This window comes from Rattus norvegicus, chromosome 14 (genome assembly GCF_021556685.1).
Source record: "Rattus norvegicus strain SHRSP/BbbUtx chromosome 14, alternate assembly SHRSP_T2T, whole genome shotgun sequence".
Lineage (NCBI taxonomy): Eukaryota > Metazoa > Chordata > Mammalia > Rodentia > Muridae > Rattus > Rattus norvegicus.
The window spans coordinates 98,904,233-98,924,581 of NC_141547.1; the positions used below are offsets into that span (position 1 = coordinate 98,904,233).

The following is a 20,349-nucleotide window of genomic DNA, read 5'->3' on the forward strand; positions in this document are numbered from 1 at the left end:
AGCAACTATTCCGGAAAGCCCCACTTGATGAGGAACTGAGGGTGACCTCCAGTCAACAGCAGAGTAGGAACCATGGCTCCAAGTCAAAACCTCGGCATGCTAAATTCTGCCAATAGCCACGGGACTGCCAAGAAAGTCTCCACCTGACGAGCTTTCAGATGAGAGCTAGTCGATTCCTTGACTGCTGCCCTTGACAGATAGAAGCTGAATGCCAAGATTCCCATCCCACGGATCTCTGGGATTATTCCTGCGTGGGAGTTTAAGCTGCTGTCCTGCAGTCATTTGTTACTAGACAGTTAACGCCCAAGCCAACAGTATGAACGAGATGGAGATCAAATCCAGAACTCGCTCAGAGCTCTCACTGTGCCAGCCAGCATGAGTGCTGTGAACCCACACTTACTGGTCTATGATACCTGAATTGGTTTTGGCATCCTTAAGAACAACACTCAAGTGTACACCTGCACGAGAGCAGGAGAACGGGGATTCTTAGCTGGACTATTGAGAATCGTGAGTTCTTATCATGGGCATATTTTCTTTAAACAAGCAGCTGTGGACTGGGGATGAGGCTCAGTTGATAGTATTGTGAACTAGGCTTGGTCCCCAGCACCCATTTAAACAGTAGCTGAGCCCCTAGGGAGTGGGCAGAGGATAGGAAGTTCAAAGTTGTCTTTGGCTATAGAGTACATTTAAGACTGGCCTGGGTTTCATACCTCCCCCGCCTTTTAATTTTTGGAAGATAAACTAGCAACTTATATTGGGTAGTCTTTGGTCTAGCTGTGAAAAGAAAAACATTTACGTTCCTTCCATTACAAAACAACGTCCTATCCCATCTCCAGGTCTAGCATCTCCTGTTTGCTCGTCTCCTCGGGAGCAGCAAGAGAGCCTGTGCCAACCTTCCCGTCTTCACCTACCACTTGCTAATTCTCGGTTCCCGGACCTGGTTGGCCAGAGGGTTCTCCTTCTGTGAGGACAGGGAAGCTGTGGTGACTGCCAAGTTAGAGAACCGTCACCTTCTGTCTGACTAGATTTATGTCAACTTGACCCAAACTAGACCAGCAGTTCTCGACATGTGGATGGAGACCCCTTTGGGGATGGAGTAACACGTTCACGGGTGGGGGTTGCCTAAAGCCATCGGGAAGCACAGATATTTACATTACAGTTCATAACCGTGGCAAAACTACAATTATGAAGCAGCATGACTGTCTGGTTGGGGGTCACCACGACACGAAAGAAGGGTCACAGCATTGGGAGGGTGGTAAACCACTGAGCTAGAGTCATCTGAAAGGAATCTCAATCTATCTAGCTGCAGAGCATTTTCTCAATTAGAGCTTGATGGGGGAGGGCCCAGCCCACGGTGGGTGGTGCCAGCCCTGGGCTGGTGATCCAGCAAGCTCTTCCACAGCCTCTGCATTGGTTTCTGCCCCTAGATTCCTACACTGTTTGAGTCCCTGTCCTGAATTCCTTCGAAGATAACGGTGATTTGAAGCATGGCCAAATGAACCCTTTGCTCCCTAAGCTGCTTAGGCCATGGTGTCTCATCCCAGCAATGTAACCCTGACTAGGAAAACCTTCCCCACAGGAAATAATTTGCCCTGCAAATGCTTCACATCCTTCAGGGTTAGCTGCTTCCTGGGTGGGTATGAGGAGTCTTCCACTCACAGGTTAGAAATAGACCCTCTTACTAGACCCTTGGTTGAAATCCTTTCCTGTCCTGCCTAATCTCTTAACCATGAGCCCCAACCTTGTACCATCTTATGCAGAATGGATCCTAACAGAGTTCATTTTAATACCATCAGTGAGATTCAACTAAAAACAAAGGGCTATAAACAATACTACAGGTAAAAACCAACTCCTGCCCAAGGGGGAGGAAAAAAAAAAGGTAAAGTTCAAAAGAATATAGTGTACTTTGGCAGTCCAAGACAAAGCTAAATCACATTCACCATGATTCAGCACTTCTATGCCCAGATGTGTGCCCAAGAGAAACAAAAATTATGTTATCTCCAGGAGGATCTGTATGCATGACAGCCTTATCCGCCAAGTACCCCCAAGTACCGTGCCCATTGCAGATGGATAAGTAGACTGTGATAAACCAATACGGTGCGGCATCCGTTGGCAATAAAAGAAAACAAGAGCAGCACAGAGCATCCCAGTAGCACTGTCCTGAGCAAAAGAAGTCAAAGTAAATGCATGTTCAATAATCACCAGGAGATGACACTCCAGCAGATCAAACCAATGGCGAAAGGAAAAAGAAGAAATAAAAAGAAAGGAAGGGAGGGAGGGAGGGGGGAGAGAGGGAGGAAATGAGGGAGGAAGGGGGGAAGAGAGGGAGGGAGGGAAGGAGGGAGGGAGGGAGGGAGGGAAGAAAAAGCCAGCTGTCCAAGGCTCCAATGAAGGATGGGAAACACTGAGAAAAGACACGGCTTGGACAGTAACCCAGTGTACTGACTTCGGTAGTAGTTACGAGCGCTCGAGTCTCAAAGTTGGCTAAACTGTGGGCTCACCATGGGCGCCTTTCTTAAAGCTGTTTAAACGGTCAAAAAATAAATAAGTAAAAGATAAAGGAAAAAGAAAGCCTTGCAACTCTAGTACTTGGGAGGTACGGTAGGAGGATTGGGATTTCAAAGTCATCCTGGGCTACATTGGACCCCACCTTCAACGAAGTCACACACACACACACACACACACACACACACACACACGGCAGGACAACCGACTTCGCTCACAACCCAGATCCCAAGTCCTCGGAGGTGTGCTAGCTTCCTTGCAGCTGTGTTTAAAACACACGAGAGAACATGAAGGGAGGGGTTGTTGACTGACTCCAAGGTTTGTAAGGTTCAGTGAACCGTAGCACGGGGGAATCGCAGCAGACAGGGAAGCTGGAGGAGATACAATTCCTCAGAACACTGCAGTGTCCGCACTCCTAGTGCCCCTAACAGCCCATTCAGATTTCGACTCCCTCGGTGAATTAAACCGTTCCTTAAGTCAGAAGCCTCACGATCCTCATCTATGGAGACTCACTTAACAGCCACACTCAGGAGCACGCCTCACTAATTTCCGAGGTTTTTCTTAATCCAATTAAGTTAACCATCACAGGGCTCACCTAAGACTCCTTTCATTCAGTGCCCTGGGCGCTGCATACCAGGGGTTGGAGGGCCTCCCCCTGGCTGGCTCCCAGCACCAGGGCTGCGGGGGTGGGGGGGGGGGGAGAGCACAATTCTCAATTTTCCAACACAGATGCTTCTCTTAGCCCGAGCACTCCTGCAGCCAGGCAACTGTTGCTTGCCAGGCCAGAGGTTTTGTTCCTTTAAAGCTTTGTCGGTAAGCACGTCTCCTTACTCAGCTTCCAACGCAGAGGACATTGGGCTCGAAAAGATTCTGGAGGTGATTTTTCACCTTCCCGAGGCCCAGAGCCATGAAGTCCATCTGCTTCCCTTTGCACTTCACCTGGGCAAGCCCTGCCCTAGAGAAGTATTTGTATGTGCAATGCCCCAGGGAGGCTGTGACTTGCGCACCTTCAGGGGCAAGCACAGCTTTGCAACCTGGGACTCCACTTGCTTTAGGCTGTGCACACTTGTACGGATGCACTTGACAACCTAAGCCCTTCGCCTGCTCATCCTGTATACACACACACACACACACACACACACACACACACACACTCCTCTGAACGACACGCCCAGCAATCTGTTAGCAACCTAAGTCCTTCTCCACTTGCGTCAAGCTGCGGCACATTCCACTACAAACAATGGATCAAGTTTCTCCTCCCCTCAATGAACATCAAGCATAAACAGGGTCTATTCAAATGCATTCTCGATATAACTGGTAGGAGGGTAAGAGGCCCAATCTCTCTGAAACTAGGCTGTGTGTACTAGCGTGAAGACAAACTGTCCTCTGCACGAACTCAGGGTAAAACCGTTTAGCATCTTACATCTATGTTTAACTGGGAATACATATGATTACATGAGACACATTATAGAACTCCTCCTTGTATTTATTGTTTTACGTGCATGAGTTTTTCTCTGTCTGTCTGTGTGTGCACCATATGTGTGCCTAGTGCTTAAAGAGGCCAGAAGAAGGTGTTGAATCCCCTGAGCCCCGAGTCGCTATCTTTTCGGTACCCCTTCTTTCTCTTGAATCCCACCACAGGATTACTCAGACAGTAGCTGGGGGCCTTGCTGTGTGGGGAGTGTATATATCTAACCTCACTTGTGTGGCCCCCTGTCATTCTTGACAGCACATTTCCTTTCTGACTGCTACTATCACTTCGCTTTTGAATAAAGTTTCCTTGCTGGTTTACAAATCACAGTAAGCCCTTATTTTAGATCCTCAAAGAAGCCAACAGCCTAGAAACACCTAGACTAGACACTGACAAGCAGCTAACATTACAACTGAGGAAATGAAGAGTTTTACATATTTTTTAAAGTAAATTTATTATTATTCTATTTTGACACGGGGTCTCATGTATCCTAGGCTAGCCTCCGACTATGTAGCCAAGGATGGCCTAGAACTTTTGGTCTTCTCAAGTGCAAAGATCACAGGCAAGTGCTTCTCTATATCTTTGATGCAGTGCGGGGGTCAACCCAGGGCTTTGCATCCTAGGCAGTCCTCCTTTAACTACCCTAACTTCATTTGAAGAACGACACCTGACTTGTGCACATCCCTACTGCACAGTACACACATGCTGTTCTGAGAGCCAAAATACCAAATAGTCCTTCTGCATAAAGTGTTTCTTGTTTTCCTGAGATGCAGTTTCCCCCAGCCAGTCCTTCTGCCTCTGCCTTCCGAGGGCTGGGGTCACAGGCATGCGCCATCATTCCCAGCCGTGTCATGTGTTCTAACCCTGGGACGTGACTCTTCATCTTGTCCAGCTTTACACCCATCCCTCCTTCCCGTTGTTTGATCCTAATTCACCTGAGTTACAGAACACCATTCATGCATTAGGCCAAAGTGTCTCACACGTGAGCTGGCCACAAATCAACTTACTGGCTTTACCAGCATTTTAGAAGTGATTGCGTGCCGCACTTAAAACGCTTTTTGGGAACTTGCTGTGATTTGCAAACGCAGGCCTGAGGAGTGTATATCTGTAGATGCCGTAGTATAAAAAGTGTCTCTTCCTATGGGCCAAAGTGAAAACACAAAAATACTGAATGTGCTGCTCAATCCAGAGATTCAGTCCCTCAGGCCAAACATGGAAAGAGTGAAAGAACACGCCCTCTCACTATAGTGACTGAATGGACACGCCCTCTCAGTGCAGTGAGTGAATGGACACACCCTCTCAGTGTAGTGAGTGAATGGACACACCCTCTCAGTGCAGTGAGTGAATGGACACACCCTCTCAGTGCAGTGAGTGAATGGACACACCCTCTCAGTGCAGTGAGTGAATGGACACACCCTCTCAGTGCAGTGAGTGAATGGACACACCCTCTCAGTGCAGTGAGTGAATGGACACACCCTCTCAGTGCAGTGAGTGAATGGACACACCCTCTCAGTGCAGTGAGTGAATGGACACACCCTCTCAGTGCAGTGAGTGAATGGACACACCCTCTCAGTGCAGTGAGTGAATGGACACACCCTCTCAGTGCAGTGAGTGAATGGACACACCCTCTCAGTGCAGTGAGTGAATGGACACACTCTCTCAGTGCAGTGAGTGAATGGACACACCCTCTCAGTGCAGTGAGTGAATGAACACACCCTCAGTGCAGTGAGTGAATGGACACGCCCTCTCAGTGTAGTGAGTGAATGGACACGCCCTCTCAGTGCAGTGAGTGAATGGACACACCCTCTCAGTGTAGTGAGTGAATGGACACACCCTCTCAGTGCAGTGAGTGAATGGACACACCCTCTCAGTGTAGTGAGTGGACACACCTTGTCCGTGTAGCAATGTGTCACTTGTATACGTGACTTAAACAGGCAAACAGGTGTGAGGCTTATCTGAACTGGCAAACGAGCGCTTGGCTGTACTGCACAGACCCAACAGCTCAGTGTGAAAAACTTCAAAAAACCTTTCTTCTGTATACATCTGGTGCTGTTTGTCCTTCTGATCTATTGTCAAGGGTGGTGCGTGTTTCCCCGTCCTATATAAGAATATAAAATAGTGAACTTCTGCTCTTTTGTTGTTGTCGTTTCTTCAGAAGTGTTTCCTTTTATTTAAGTTCAAACATTCTTTACTAAGTCTGCAGGAACTTCAAAAAACCCCAGAACAGGATAAGGCATAGCATGTATACCTGCCAGGCATTTGTCCACTCCGGTGTTTATTGTCTCAGAGCTAGTTGACAAAGACTTCTCCTTTCAGATCTCGATACCCCCTGTAAGGATAGAAGCTGGGGAAGGACTGGGCTTGCATGGCTGGTGCTGCTTATGATATTGTGTATGTGTGCACTTTCAAGCTTGAGGCCAGCCTGAGCTAGTTCGGACAGCCAGGGCCAGAATGTAAAATTTCATTTTTAAGAAAAATGAAAAGCAGAAAAGAGAACAATTGACCTAGAGACTCCCTTGACCCAGAGAGCATTTCCAGGTGGCTTGGGCCTGTTTCCTGTCCTAAGCTGCTCTGAACAGATACAGACATACTTTCCTTTGCTTAAGTGCTTCATTCAAATGCCCGGCTGGAGGGAGCGGACACCCATCTGGCTTACGGTAGTTCCTCTTCTTGTTCCTCTTTTGGCTCTCAGCGAACATTTCTGAGACAGTAGACCAGTGACATAATACCATTATGATACATTTTGTCTTGGGGGATGAGCAAGACAAGCCACCTTGAACCGTGGGGCAGAAGGCCTATCAATCTCCTAATCCGCCTCTCGCCATGAGGGTCAAACTTAGGGCCTGAAGCATGCCAGACAAGCCCTTTACTATTAAAGCATAAACCCTGCCCTTGGTTAAGATTTCACCAGTAGCTCAGGCTGGTCTCAAACAGGAGATGTGGGGTTGGGGATTTAGCTCAGTGGTAGAGCGCTTGCCTAGGAAGCGCAAGGCCCTGGGTTCGGTCCCCAGCTCCGGAAGAAAAAAGAAAGAAAAGAAAAAAACAAAAAAACAGGAGATGCGCTAGCCCTGCCTCCTAAGTGTCCAAACACTCTCATTCCTATTCTTTGTCTACGTTTCCTGGGTTGGAAGCAGGACCGTATTCCCTGCCCTTATCACGAGCTGCTAGGTCAAGTGCAGCTAGCTGGTAGAAGCATTAGAAAATGCTACCGCATCCTAACAGAGCAGGGGAAACTCTTTTGGGGAGATACAAGGGTTGCCCTAGTCGCTGAGGAGTTATACTTATACCGACCCTTGAGGCAAGACACTGGGGTCACCATTCACTTTGAAAGCAGGAGCTGAGGGGGCTTGGGTCTAAAAGCACGGCCATAAAACAGCAAGTAGTAAGTCCCTTCTTACTTACTAAAGTTAAGTGGTTCTCACTCCTCCCGCACCCCCAATTACCAATCAGTTCCTTTTTCAGAGATGGAGGAACACCATTAAGGTTCCCGAGTTACCAACAGAGAGGCACACACGAACACCGCACTCCCATCTGGGCCACAGATGGCTCCACAAAGAGCCCTGAAACCCCATATTTGTTTTTTTCTCCCTGAGGGAGCTAACCTAACAAGCCAAGGTGCTCTGGGCTTCAGTAGGTTTCTCTTTCTCTGAACACATCTACAGTTATTTCTCAAACCTTAAAACTCTTGGACTGCCAAGCTGCCAGGCAGGCACTGAAGCCCACGGTCCCACCGACGTCCCCAGAGGCGACCTCCACTTGCTCTGTTGGCAGGAGCTCTTGGTCTTTTTCAGCAGATTTTCCCCCCAAATGCCATGTCTCGGGCTTTTAGTTTTGTTTTAGACAAACAAACTCTTTAAAGTGGCAGAAAGCTGTCACATTTTCCACATGAAGAAATGGAGACAGGAGAAAGACAAGTCACTCTCCCAGGGTTCTCTGGTTTTCACCACCTCAGTAACGAGGAGCTTTGCCCAGTGACTCAAGACAAAACATACCACTCCGGCTCAGAATGCGGGAAGGCGAGCCAGCTGGACTCCTGGTTCAGACAAACCTGGTTAGATTAGTAAACGCCTGCAGACTGCTGTTTCCCCATCTGTGAACTTTGGATTAGTGTAGAAATAGGTGAAGCTTTGAAAAACTACACTCTAATTCATCTCAGGGGATGAAATACAACTCCCGAGTGAAAAAACAAGCAAAGAGAAGTGAAGATGTGCCTCTCAACCCTCTGGATCTCACGCCTTTCTATAAAGAAACAAGGCTAGGCAGTGTCCTGACCAAGAATGTCTGCCACCCGTCCCAGGCCTGAGAGGCAGTCATGGAGCTGGGCAGCGGGCTCCTCATAACTATTTATTATTCTTGGACACATCCTTAATTCTGGCAGAAAATTGACAACTTCCTTCACAGCCCAAAGACTGAATCAGAGAAAGCCTCAGACTACAAGCTGGATAGCTCCCCAGGCAAAAGTCACTCAATGTTCCAGAAGCTTTGGGCTGATGTAGGGGAGAAAATGAAGATTTTCACGTCATGGGAACAATTTAAAAAACAAAACAAACAAACAAACCGAAAAAAAAAAAACAGCAGCCCAGGGTAAGGAGAAAAGTGTCAAGTGAGAAGGCATACTCTTAACACACTCTTAACATCCCCACCTAACGGAAAATCAGTTCCAGCTTTTGAGCTGTGGCCTCCAGTCTTTAAAGGTGTGGTCAGCACGTAGCCCAGACGTAATTTTGGTATTTAGTGTTAAAGGCTAATATAGCTGAACTAACTCTAGGTGATATGAGTGCACGTGGCGTCTCCCGCCATGCCTTTGGTGGAGGGGAGAGCATTACCTGAGTAAATCCAGGAAAGAGTCCACTGTCTCTTTGGAGACTGGAGGAGGTTCTGAGTTCTCCAGCCCCAGGCTGCTGGAATGAAGGGTCTGCGCGCCCACTCCTGGCTTGATGATGAACGCCAGAGCAACAGCGAGCGCAGAGGCACTCAGCGTGGTGAGGCCGAAGTAAGCAACAGCGATGCCACCCAGACGCCCGAGGGAGCTGGCGTCCAGGGAGGCGGCGCCCGACACCAGACTGCAAACCACCAGCGGTAGGATGATCATGCGCAGCATACGGAGCAGCATCTCGCCCGGGAAGGCCAGGTAAGTGATTTGCGTGCGGGTGAGCTGCAGCCCGCGAAGCGCCGCGCCCATGCCGGCGCCCGCCAACACCCCCGACACGGTGAGCAGCACCAGCGCGTTGCGCCGAAAAAAGCTAGCACAGCGCTGCGCTTTGCTCGTCCCCGTCTCGGGCGTTCGGGGATGGGCCGCAGGCTGAGCCTGGGCGCCGTCGAGGTATCCGTTGGTCTCCTCCATGTCGCTGCCCGCCGCTCTAAGCAGCAGCACGTGAGGAACTTGGACTCGGAGAAAAGACCGGTTTCCAATGAATGGATCAGGCGGAGACAGTGGCCAGTGCCAGCTGCGGCTCCCGAGCTCTGCTAGTCCCTACAGGAACAGTTTCCAAAAAAAGATAGAGAGACGTGGGCTGGAGGCTGGAGGCAAGACTGAGTAGACCGTGCCGCGCCCAGCCTTCCTTCAGAGCCGCTGCTGGCTGGATGATGCAACGCTGGAGGCGCGCTGGAGGCTGCAGCTTAGGGAGGAGGGCGGGGCCGGAGCCCGCCCTGCCCATGTAGGCCCGCCTCCGAGATTATGACCAATTAGAGCCCTGAAGCTCCGTTCCCCACCGCCCCGACTTTCGCAGACCCCGCCCTCTCCGGAGGCACCGTAAAGGGAGTGAGAGACAGGCAGGCGGGGCTCTTCCGAGACCGCGGGGCGTGAGGCCATCGGCCAATCCTGTCTCCTGGCAGCTTCCCGTCCTAGCTAACGGAAGCGGCTCCCGACGCGGGCGGAGGGGCCTCTAGGTGCTGTCCAGGCCTCGGGGTGAGAGGGAGGGTAACGTCTGGAACGCCGCGGCGTTCTTCACCCCTGCTGGTGGAGGAGAGGGGCCCTGGGAGGTCGGTGCCCGACCTTCGCTAGGGAGCCCGGAACAGTCCACTCTCCATCCTGCGGGAAATCCTTTCTTCTAAGGGCCCTGTAGGCTTTCGTGGTGCAGAGACAAAGGAGTAAGGTGGATGGGGAAAGTCTCATTGCTCGCACGCACAGGACTCTAGCAGAGCTTTACCCTTAGGTGACCGAGGAGTCCGGGTGACACTGTGTCCAGTGCCAAGGGTGCGCCACTGCGTGCACTAGCGCGCTCTGGGGCGGGTCCCTTGGCTTCTGGGCAGCAGCCTGGTGTGTGCAGACTGAGGACGTAAAACTCTCCCAGAGAAGCAGAGCTCTGACGCCACCACTTTCGGTGGCGTGTCTGCCACGTAACCTCAGCTGAAACACACGCGGAATTTTAACCACCCCTTCCGGGGTTCCAGACTTGGCACAGGAACAGTTCAGCCAAGTGTTTGGCCAGTCCGAAAGACTGGATTTTTAAAAAATGCCATTTATTTACTATCTTCTTTGACCACAGCAGATAAAAGGGAAACCTTGGTAGTCATTTATTGTGTTATTTATTTTTATATTTTCCCCGTTCTGCTTTTGAAAAGAACTACCTCCTCAGACCTCCGAGAAAGCCTTAGGTGTGGCTGAGTTATAGAGGAAGACAATGTGAAGTAAGGTAATTTTGAAGCATACCCTAACAAGTCAGACCTGTGCAAATCAATGTGCCCTGTTGAGGAGCTGCAAGACAAATCGTCCAATTGTTGAGACACCAAAGTGCTCCTTAACACGAAGCCATTTAGCTGTCCTGTAATGCTCGTTGAAGTAGCTTATTTGCGGGAGGGAGGTGTGTGCATCAGACGAGGACCTATACGTATTTTTATCTTGTTCCCCAGAACATGGTTTGCCTCTCTGTGCATGGATGACTGATTTCTATGGACCCGTACTTCTCGTTTCCAGGTAGCTCTTCCTCCTTTTGCTTAGGCTGCCTCAAAAGACTCAAGGCATGCCCCAGAAATGGGTTTCGAATCGCCTGCTTTACAGCCACACCCAGACATCCTGCGGCAGCTCAGCTCAGCACATTCAGAACCAGATTTGTGATTGTCTCCCTCCAGCCTGCTCCCGTTTCTGTTACGGTTATCATGATCTGTCTCTGTGAACCTTCAAGTGTAAGTCTTCTCTCCTCTGATCCGTTGTTGAGCCCCACGACTTCTTTGCAGCGACCTTTCTCTCCTCTACTTCCACTAGCTATACTGTTGACCCCATTCTAGTGCTTGAACAGTTTCTTCCTGTGTGGCCCAAGCAGGTCTTGAACTCAGAATCCCTGCCTTTGTGTTGAGTTTGGTTTGTTGCTGTGTGTTGTGATGCTAAATGCTGGCCCTGGTTGCCTCTGGGACGAGGAGATCCTCCTGTACACCAAAGTGATGCTGTGTAATCTTGTCCCCCCCCACCAAAGTTATCCCTGATTGGTCAATAAAGATGCTTACAGCCTACAGCTGGGCAGAAGAGGGGTAGGTGAGGTTTCAGTTCCTGGGCTCTGGAACTGAGGCAGGACCAGAAGAGGGAGGAGAGAAGGTGGAGAGAAGAGAGGGCACTGAAGGGTAGGTGACTCATGAAAACATGGCCTTGAGGGCTGGCCAGTTCAAGTAAGAGTAGCCTAGGAACATGGCTAGTCATATCTCGGGGTTAGTGACAGGGGACTAGTCACAATAGTGTAAAGGGTTGACATCTGCCCTGCTCTGGTGCTTTAAATGCTCATCATAAGTATAACGGTGTGTGTCTTTTATCTGGGAACTGAATGACCCAAGGCAGGGTGGAAACCCCCAATTAATATTATTTACCACAACACCTCTACTTTCCAATTACAGGAACATGTCGCTGTACCTTGTTTATTTCCATGCTTCTAAGTCTAGGCGTTAAACAATTACAGTTTCTGTGTATTTGTTTTCTGGTGTCCATGCCTGACCAGAGGAGGGCATTGGACTTTCCGCTTTATCATTCTCTGCCTCACTCCTTTGAGACAACCTTTCACTGAACCTGGAGCTCACGGTGATCCTCCTGACTCTGCACCACAGCGCTGGGGTTATACTCGTGCTTGGCCACACCTAACTTTCTGAGCAAGTGCTGGGATTGGAACTCTCCCCACAGAATCATCTTTCTTTTTTTTTTTTTCCTTTTTCTTTTTTTTGGAGCTGGGGACCGAACCCAGGGCCTTGCGCTTCCTAGGCAAGCGCTCTACCACTGAGCTAAATCCCCAACCCCCAGAATCATCTTTCTAACCTCCTTATCAAGGCTTTGAAATTCTGTCTTGTTTGTTTTGAAGCAGAGTTTCATGTATTTGGAGTGGGTCTGGAACTCTCTGTATAACTACAGATGGCCTTGAATTCCTAATCCTCCTGACTATACCACACACTTGCTGGACTTGCGTGTGTGTGTGCTCGAGTGTGTGTGCGCGAGTGAGTGTGTGTATGTGTGCATGCACGTGCACGCTGAACCTAGGGCTTTGTGTATGCTCCTCCTGAACCTGGGGCCAACAAGCTTCCGGTTTTCTTTCTGCCTCCATCCCCCTTAGAGTTGAAATTCTAGGAGAGTGTAGGCCTCCAGTTTGTTAGACATGGGGCTAGGATCTGAACTGTAGTTCTCATGATTACATTGCAATTGCTTTTAACTGCTGAACCATCTCTCCAGCCCCTCATCCCTTCCTGAGAGTCTTGCTATGGAGTCTAGACTAATGTCTAGAATGAAGAGGAAGAATAGGATGGCTAGTCAGGAAGAAAGAGCTGGAAAGCAAGTGCTGACGAGGATGTGTGGAGAAGGGAACCTTGTACTTGTTGGAGGGTATGCAGATTAGTATGGCATTACAGAAAATGCAAATTAGAATGGCAGGTCCTTAGGAAAAAAATCAAAAGCCATTCATTGGATCCAGGAACTCTAGGTGAGTCAAAGGAAGTAAACTCAGCATGTGGAAAAGATATTGGTATTTAATATTTTACATTTATTGATTATGTGTGTGGGCACTGGAGTGCTATGATGCTTCTGTGGATACCAAATGACTTGTGAAAGTCTGTTCTTTCCTTCTCTCGTGAGGATGCCAGGGGGAATCTTGGATTGCCAGTGGCAGGTGCCCTTACTTGCCAAGCCATGTCACCACCGCACCTCTGCGCTCCTAGTCACAACACCCACAAGATAAAAATCAAATTAGGTGTTCATTAGTGGGTGAATGGATAGAGGGGATCGCTTCAAAAGCTAAATCTAATGGAACCTAAGTCACATGTCCTGTGATTTAACACGAGGACATCGTGTTAAATGAAATAAGAAAAACACGCAAACATTGCATGAGCTCACGTTTATATGCAGTTGTTTTTTAAAAAGCGTGACTCAGAGGCTAAGAATTTAGCCAGGATGGAACGAGAGGCAGGATGAGACAGAAACAGAGGACTTGCCCCTAGTTTTAGGAAACACCCAAAGTATGTCAGTTGAAGCTTGCTTCTTCTTTGAGAAGATTGTCGAAGTCGAAACATTAGAGAGATGAGCTAGCCGACGGGAATGTAAGTAATCTGGTTTCTGGGATCTGTGGGGAACAGTTTTGAATTAGAGATCCCATTTAATATGTTAGATGTTTATAGAGGTACTAAGAGCAGATCACGCTGCAAGGCCCATCGAGTTGTTGGAGGGAGGGAGGGAGGTAAAAGCCAAGCACAGTGGCTCATGCCTGGAACCCCAGCATTCAGGATTCTGAGGCAGGAGGAATGTTCAACAGCAGGCTAGGCTAGATACTAAGTTCAAGGCTAACTGGACTTACAAGTTCTAGGCTAGCCTTCTCTACAAAGTGAGACCCTGTCTCAAAGCCACAAGTCAAGCCAAAATCCAGAACAACAAAGCCAACACACACACACACACACACACACACACACACACACACACACACACGCACGCGCACACACACACACACACACACACACACACACACACCCTATAATCGGTGTAGGGCATAATGGCTCAGATCTGTGAGAACAGGTCTTGGGATGGTAAGAAAAGGGAGTACAACCTGTATATTGAGAATTCCAAGCTTGCCTGGCCTGTGGGTGAAGACTTTGCCTCGATCTCCTACCTACAGGGAGTGGTGGTGAAGAATGTTCTAGTGGTTGACTAACACGCATATTCCCGAGGCTGGAACAGCCGAGGAGTCTAAATCTCAACGGAGGATCCTTCCCTCCCTCCACACTCCATTTTTTAATGAAGAAGTATGTAAAAAGGTTATGAGTTAACAACTTGGAATTACAGTAAAGCCCCAGATAAGATTTAGGACTAGCTGAACAGTGCCTGTTAATCAAGTCCTTCTTTCTAAGTGATAGGCTACAAGGGGAGAGGCTTGGGGAGATAGCGTAGAAAAGAAGAGAATTTCAATTAGAGAGAATCAAAGATCTGATTCGAATGTTGGCACAACAATTCATTGAAATAGATTAAAGTCTAGTGGGGGGAGATATATGTGGATACCTTTAACCAGCTACAACCTGTGGTCCCCGCCCGACTTGACTGCAGAATTTGAAAAGGACAGATTACAAATGAACAAAAGAGGTTTGGTACTCCATACCGGTATTGCCAGCACTTGGAAGATGGAGGCAGGAGAATCAGGAATTCAAGGCTAGCATGAGCCATACTGCAAGCCTAGGGTGGCCAGCCTAAGCTATATGAGATCCTGTTTAAAACAACATGGAAAACGAATGTTATCGATATCTGTATGAATCTGCGGTAGGACCCAACCATCTTCTTATACGTTTTCTTCTCATTTTTCCCTGCTTGGGGCTGGAGAGATGACTTGGCAGGTTAGAGCACCGGCCGCTGACCTTGTCCTGCTTGGCTGAGACTTGACCCGACTAAGGACATGGAAGGAACGAAGAGAAAACAAGCAAGCGACAGAAGGGCTGGGATCAGGTGGGCTGTGCACACTGTGATGGAGCTGCGATGGCTGTAAATACCAGGCTGAAGTATCATCAACCCTTTATAAGCAATTATACTTGTACACACAGACATACATGCATACATACATCTGTGCATACATACATCTGTGCATACATACATACGTGCACAGACCATAGCAATACACACAATCAGTAAGTAAATTTAATTTTTCTTTATCTTTGAGAATTTCATACATGTCTACAATGAAATATGATTATATATACTCCTCATTTCCTCTAACTTCCTTCGTGTACCCCCTAACACGTCCCACAAAGAACCTCACGTCTCTTTTTAAAACAATCATTAAATCCAGTTGTGCTGCCCATATATACATGGTGTAAGAGGAGCTACTGGAACATGGGAATCACTGGCCACACCCCCTACAAAGAATAAATCTTTCCCCAAAACTATCAATTCTCCATAGCTTCTCTATGAGGGCAGGGCTGAGAGATCTATCCCATTTATGTGGGGATTTTGGCCGCCTTGATCCTGTGCTATCAGTTAGGAATGCATAGCCCTGCAATTATTTGCATCTATAGGTTTATATTCTTTCATTTAATAGACGAATGAGATAAATAAATAAGTTCCAAAGGCAGTGGAATCTAGACTGAAGGGGAACCGAAGCATAACCACGACACAATTAGGAAACTTTATGGACCAGATGCGGAATTCAAATGAGGGTCTCAGAAGTGCCGTCAGTGCTCCGGATAGCAGAGCAGTGTCCTTGTTCTTGAGAAGCTGGAGAGGTCTTTGAGGGTGAAGTTCACCGCACATGCACACACCAGTCCCAGATGTTTAGCAAGGACTGGTACGTGTAGAGAGCTGGGTTGGAGAGACGAGGTGTTAAAATTCACGAAACTAGCTTACAAGTGTGTAGACGGCCACTGCTTTGTCTTGGAAACCTGTCTATACGTTAAAAACCCTCAAACTTATGAAGTAGCTGTTTATAAGAAAGAACAAGTGAGCCTGCTCATGGTAGCTTCCCAAAACTGGGGAGGCAGAGGCAAGTAGATCTCCGTAAGTTCGAGGCCAGCCTGATCTACAGAGCTTCTTCTAGGACAGCCAAGGCTACACAAAGATACAACAAAAATCAAACCCACCACCCACTACCACCACAAACAAAGTGTGCAGTGGTAGGCTTCAGGCTTGATGCTGTGATATTACAAAGCCTTAGAGCGGTCACTGCTGCTTCTGACTGTCTTTCCACCAATCCTCTGCTAGGTGGGGTGTGAAACCTGGGCTTGTCATCAACTCTCACAGCCACAGGTGGGTGCAGACAGAACAATTCCTGGCTACCAACCTGAAACACAGATGGTGTACCTCCCACTTACTAAGGAATGTTAGCCTGAAAATTAGCGACGTTATCAGGGAGGGACTGAGTCCGTTTGAATCTATTTTTAAAACAAGAGTGTCCTAAATCTGGTGTGGAATGGGTTTGAAGAGTCAAGGAATAATTTCGACATACCAATGAAATATAGACTCTCTGCTGTCTGTGGGAAGCCAGGCTCCGGGTCACTACAGAGGTAAAAAAACTGCCTTTAACTTATGAGCGAACATGATGGAAATCCTTGCTGGTTTAAAATGGTGTGTGATTCAGAGTCTTTTGGTAAATTCAGACTCTATGAAAAGATGACTCAACGTGGCATGATGTGGAGAGTTACGATTTTTCCTACATCCAGTTCCAGCCACAGGATTTCTTTCTGACCATGAGTTCACTTGGGAGAGAGGCAGCAGTCTCTAATAGGTTTATACGTGGCCTGCACCCTGAGCTCCCGCCAATGCCGTGAGACCAGGCCTGGTCCCACCTGCTCACATGAGTTCCCCAGTCATTATAGTGTGGATCCTCCTAGGCCAGATGTCTGTCCATCTACCCCCAGATATGGGGGCAAGCACAGCCTGCTCCTCTTACCTCCCCTGACTACGGATCATTTGAGGTGATGCCTACCTGGTGGAAACATGGCCTACAAGCAGGCTTTTGAAGGATTCTCCTGCCTCTGGTTTCGCTCGCTTTATGCCTCCCTGGATGCTGTGGTGTGAACAGCCTCTACCACACTTGCCAAGAACTGATCTGAGCTACCTCGCCATGCCTCCCCAAAGTGATGGGGTGAAACCTGAAATCATTAGTCAAAAATAAATCTTTCCCAGTGCCAGAGAGATGGCTCAGCAGTTAGGAGAGCTTGCCGCTCTTTCAGAGGACCAGCAGCTGTGGTTCCCAGTACCCATATTGGGCAGCTCACATCTACCTGCAACTCCAGCTCGAAGGGAATCTGATGCCCACTTCTGGCCTCTAGGGGCACCTGCACACACGTGATACATACACTCCCCCCACCACCACCCCTTCCACACACATTTTTTAACTCTAAAAAAATAAAAAAAGTAACTCTCTTCTTTCTTCACTTGTTTCTGTCAAGTATTTTGGTTACACAACAAGAAGGTACCCGCCACAGAATGTGCATAAAAATTTACTGGGACAAATACCTCTGTGACAGAAAATGAGTACGGTGCTGTAGGCGAGCCCAGCTGTCAGAAGGCAGGGCGAGTCTGCCCCCAAGTGAAGGGAAGCAAGAAGAAACAAGGGACACTGGCAGCTGTTGGGAAGCCTCACACTGGTGTCAAGGGCTCAGGAAGCTAAAGGAACAGGTGAGATTTAGCAGTTTCATGCTTAGCTACTGGTTAAGAGCAGCTTGTGAGAAGCATGATTGTAGCACACACAGAGCAGTGGACCTCAGAGACGTTACTTGGTCAGTTTAACTGGCGCTCTCCAGGTTGCTATGGTTGATAGCATTTCTGAGGTAAAGTTTCACTGGCATGGTATAGTGTAATACTTTTCCTCGGAGAACATAAACAAATGTCTACTCACCCCAGAGAGTGAGCTGATGACAGACAGAAGAATGGATATCATCAACACAGAGCATGTTTTATTGGGGTTACTTAGAGTATGGGTGAAGGTTACCCATAGGAGCAGAAATGACTCAAAGACAGCTGCATCACCAAAGCCCACCCCGTCCCAGCATGAGTGGAAACTCATGAGAGCTGGAAACCTGAAGCAGACTAAACAGCCTGTAGGCAGCTCAACAGGTTGGAAAGTGTTCTTGTCTAGTGGCTCAGTTGGTCTGAGCCTCTTCTACACAGCTCGGCTTGTCTGAGAATGTCTCTCCACAGTCCTTACTGTTATATATGGTTGGGAGAGAGGAGCCTAGTGAATTCGGTCAATTTCAGTGACTTCCTGAAGTCACAGTGTTGTTTATCTCTTGAGCTTAATGAGTTTCCCAGAAGGGACTGCTTCATTTCCCCCTTAACATTCTGTGCCTTAAACTTCCCTTTAAGTGGGGAGGGAGGCTTTAATCTCAGAGAACAATGTTGTTCAACATATGGGAACATGTCTACTTACGGTACAGCAACCACTTTTCATATAGGGAGTTCTGCATTGTAGGGGGCATTTTGTGAAATGTCTGTGATCGGAGACATATGGAGAGGACTTCAGAAATCTTGTAAGAACTCTTGATTTTTTTTTTCTATGACTGAAGCAGAGAGCTACTTGGGAGTTTGGGGGTCTTCTTGGTTGATCTTGAAGACCTACGGTACAGGAGGCATGAGAGTAGAAACAGAGACCTGTCAGGTGCCATTGTGATCAAGGAGAGAGGAGCCTGGAGCATAGAGTGGAGCATAGGACACGGTGACACACAATTCGCTTTTGAATGTACTTGTGAGATAGAGCCACCGGGACTTGCTAAAAGGTTGGATATCGGAGGTAAAAGGGATTCTAGTGATACAGGTAAGGATTGGGAGTATGGGCCCTCAGAGAGATGGATACAAGAGCTCGTTGATGCAGGTAAGCTAGGTGGTGTAGGGATTCTGGAGGGTAGGAGAGGAGAATAGAAATTGAGGTATGAATTTATTAGATCTGAACTGTCCACCGAGTCATTTTGCTGAAAATGGTGAGCCAGCATACAAAGTCTCCCTAGAGGGAGAAAGAAGGTTTTCATTGGGTGTGTGTGTGTGGTGGTGGTGGGGTAGTTCTGATGCTTTGATCAGAAATATATGTTGACTGATGATGAAGGTCCTCACCCCCAATTGGCTTTTGATCTATCAATAAAGATGCCAGTGGCTAATGGCTGGGCAGAAAGAAAGAGGTGGGGCTTGCAGGTTCCACAGGCTGGAGAAAGGAAGAGAATCAAGGTAGGTGTGTGTGTGTGTGTGTGTGTGTGTGTGTGTGTGTGTGTGTGTGTGTGTGTGTCTGTGTGTGTGTGTTGGGGTACTGGGGGTCAGAACAGACTCGGAGCTGCAGGTGGGAAGGGAAAGCAGCCCACGTGCTTGACAGGAGGCAACTGGACAAGTAAGTTGAAGGCAGAGTTAGAGGTGTTGAGCTAGGAGGAAAGGTAAGGGCAGGCTAGTCAGGGAAGGTCCAGAAGAGCCCGACCACAGAGCCAATAATCCAGTTTATAAATGAGCTAATGTGATGTGTCTTTTACCTGCGGATCTGAGATAGCTCCTGGGTGGGTACATGCATTTGACCAGCTGGGAACACAAAGCAGTGTAGACAAAACTACACGCTACACCTGGGACTCGCTGGGTTAACTATTTATCATAGTAGGTCCCGCTCTGTGCTGATTCCACTCTAATAGGCTTGATCACCTGGACTTTGCTACAGCAAGAGGAAGAAAAGAGGTGGAGTCTCGCACTGGCAATAAAACACATTTCTTTAGTCAAGGTGCATTTCAAGAGGGCAAGAAAGGGTTATCCTGTTAGGTGTTTGGGAAAGAAGGACCAGAAATATGGGTGAACAACACTAACGCCTACTGGATATGGAGATACATGATACTGAATCACCAGTTTAAAGCTGCAGGACTGGCGGAAATGACCAGAAATGTAGAGGTAATGGGAAGTTCAAAGCCAGAGCCCCCAGGAATTTCAATAGAGTTCATCAATCAGTTGACATGACAAGCTTAAAATAATCATTCTGTTTCCCTTGGTTACACAAATAATCATATCTCTAGGATGAAGTAATGAGCCAAAAATCATCAACAAACTATGTATGTATAACATTTTAATCTTTGTGTTCTCATATAGAGCTATGTTTTATGATAAACACACACACACACACACACATGTATGCACAAGAATGTGTCCGTGTGTATGTGCAGAAGTCAGAGAAGGGATACCAGGCATCCTCTGTGACTCTCCACCTTGTTCACATGGCTCTTTCTAAACTGGCAGCTGGCACTGGCAAGCCTGTCAACTCTCCTGCCTGCTCCTCAACACTCTGGGGACCCAAGTTTGTGAAAGACCATCCTCCTTTGTTATGTGGTAGCTGAGATCTGAACCCAGGTCTGCATATCTTAACCACTGACCCATTTTCCCAGTTCCTAGGTTATTTTTTTTTTTTTAGATAATGCCTTAAATTATTAAGATAACCAGATTTACTTACATAACTTGGTAAGTCAGCTTTCCTAGA

At 48.0% G+C, this 20,349-nt stretch overlaps 1 protein-coding gene and 1 long non-coding RNA gene across 7 annotated transcripts in view; one reads left to right on the forward strand and one right to left on the reverse strand.

Moving 5' to 3' along the window:
* Positions 1-9,565, reverse strand: part of Slc1a4 (solute carrier family 1 member 4) — a 31,124-nt gene extending 21,559 nt beyond the window's left edge. Inside the window, 1 exon segment of the mRNA NM_198763.2 lies at positions 8,803-9,565. Within this exon segment, the coding sequence (NP_942058.1) occupies positions 8,803-9,320 (518 nt within the window). The 5' untranslated portion in view covers positions 9,321-9,565.
* Positions 9,566-9,756: 191 nt separating this feature from the next.
* LOC108352807 (uncharacterized) lies at positions 9,757-15,304 on the forward strand. Of its 6 annotated transcripts, none has more exons than XR_015637580.1 (4): positions 9,757-9,884; positions 10,541-10,611; positions 10,893-11,101; positions 14,745-15,304. It is a non-coding gene; the product is annotated as an uncharacterized LOC108352807 (long non-coding RNA). The 6 variants fall into 6 exon arrangements; XR_015637581.1 differs by having other exon boundaries at positions 9,757-9,865; XR_015637583.1 differs by lacking the exon at positions 9,757-9,884 and adding an exon at positions 9,920-10,066.
* Positions 15,305-20,349: the final 5,045 nt, after the last annotated feature.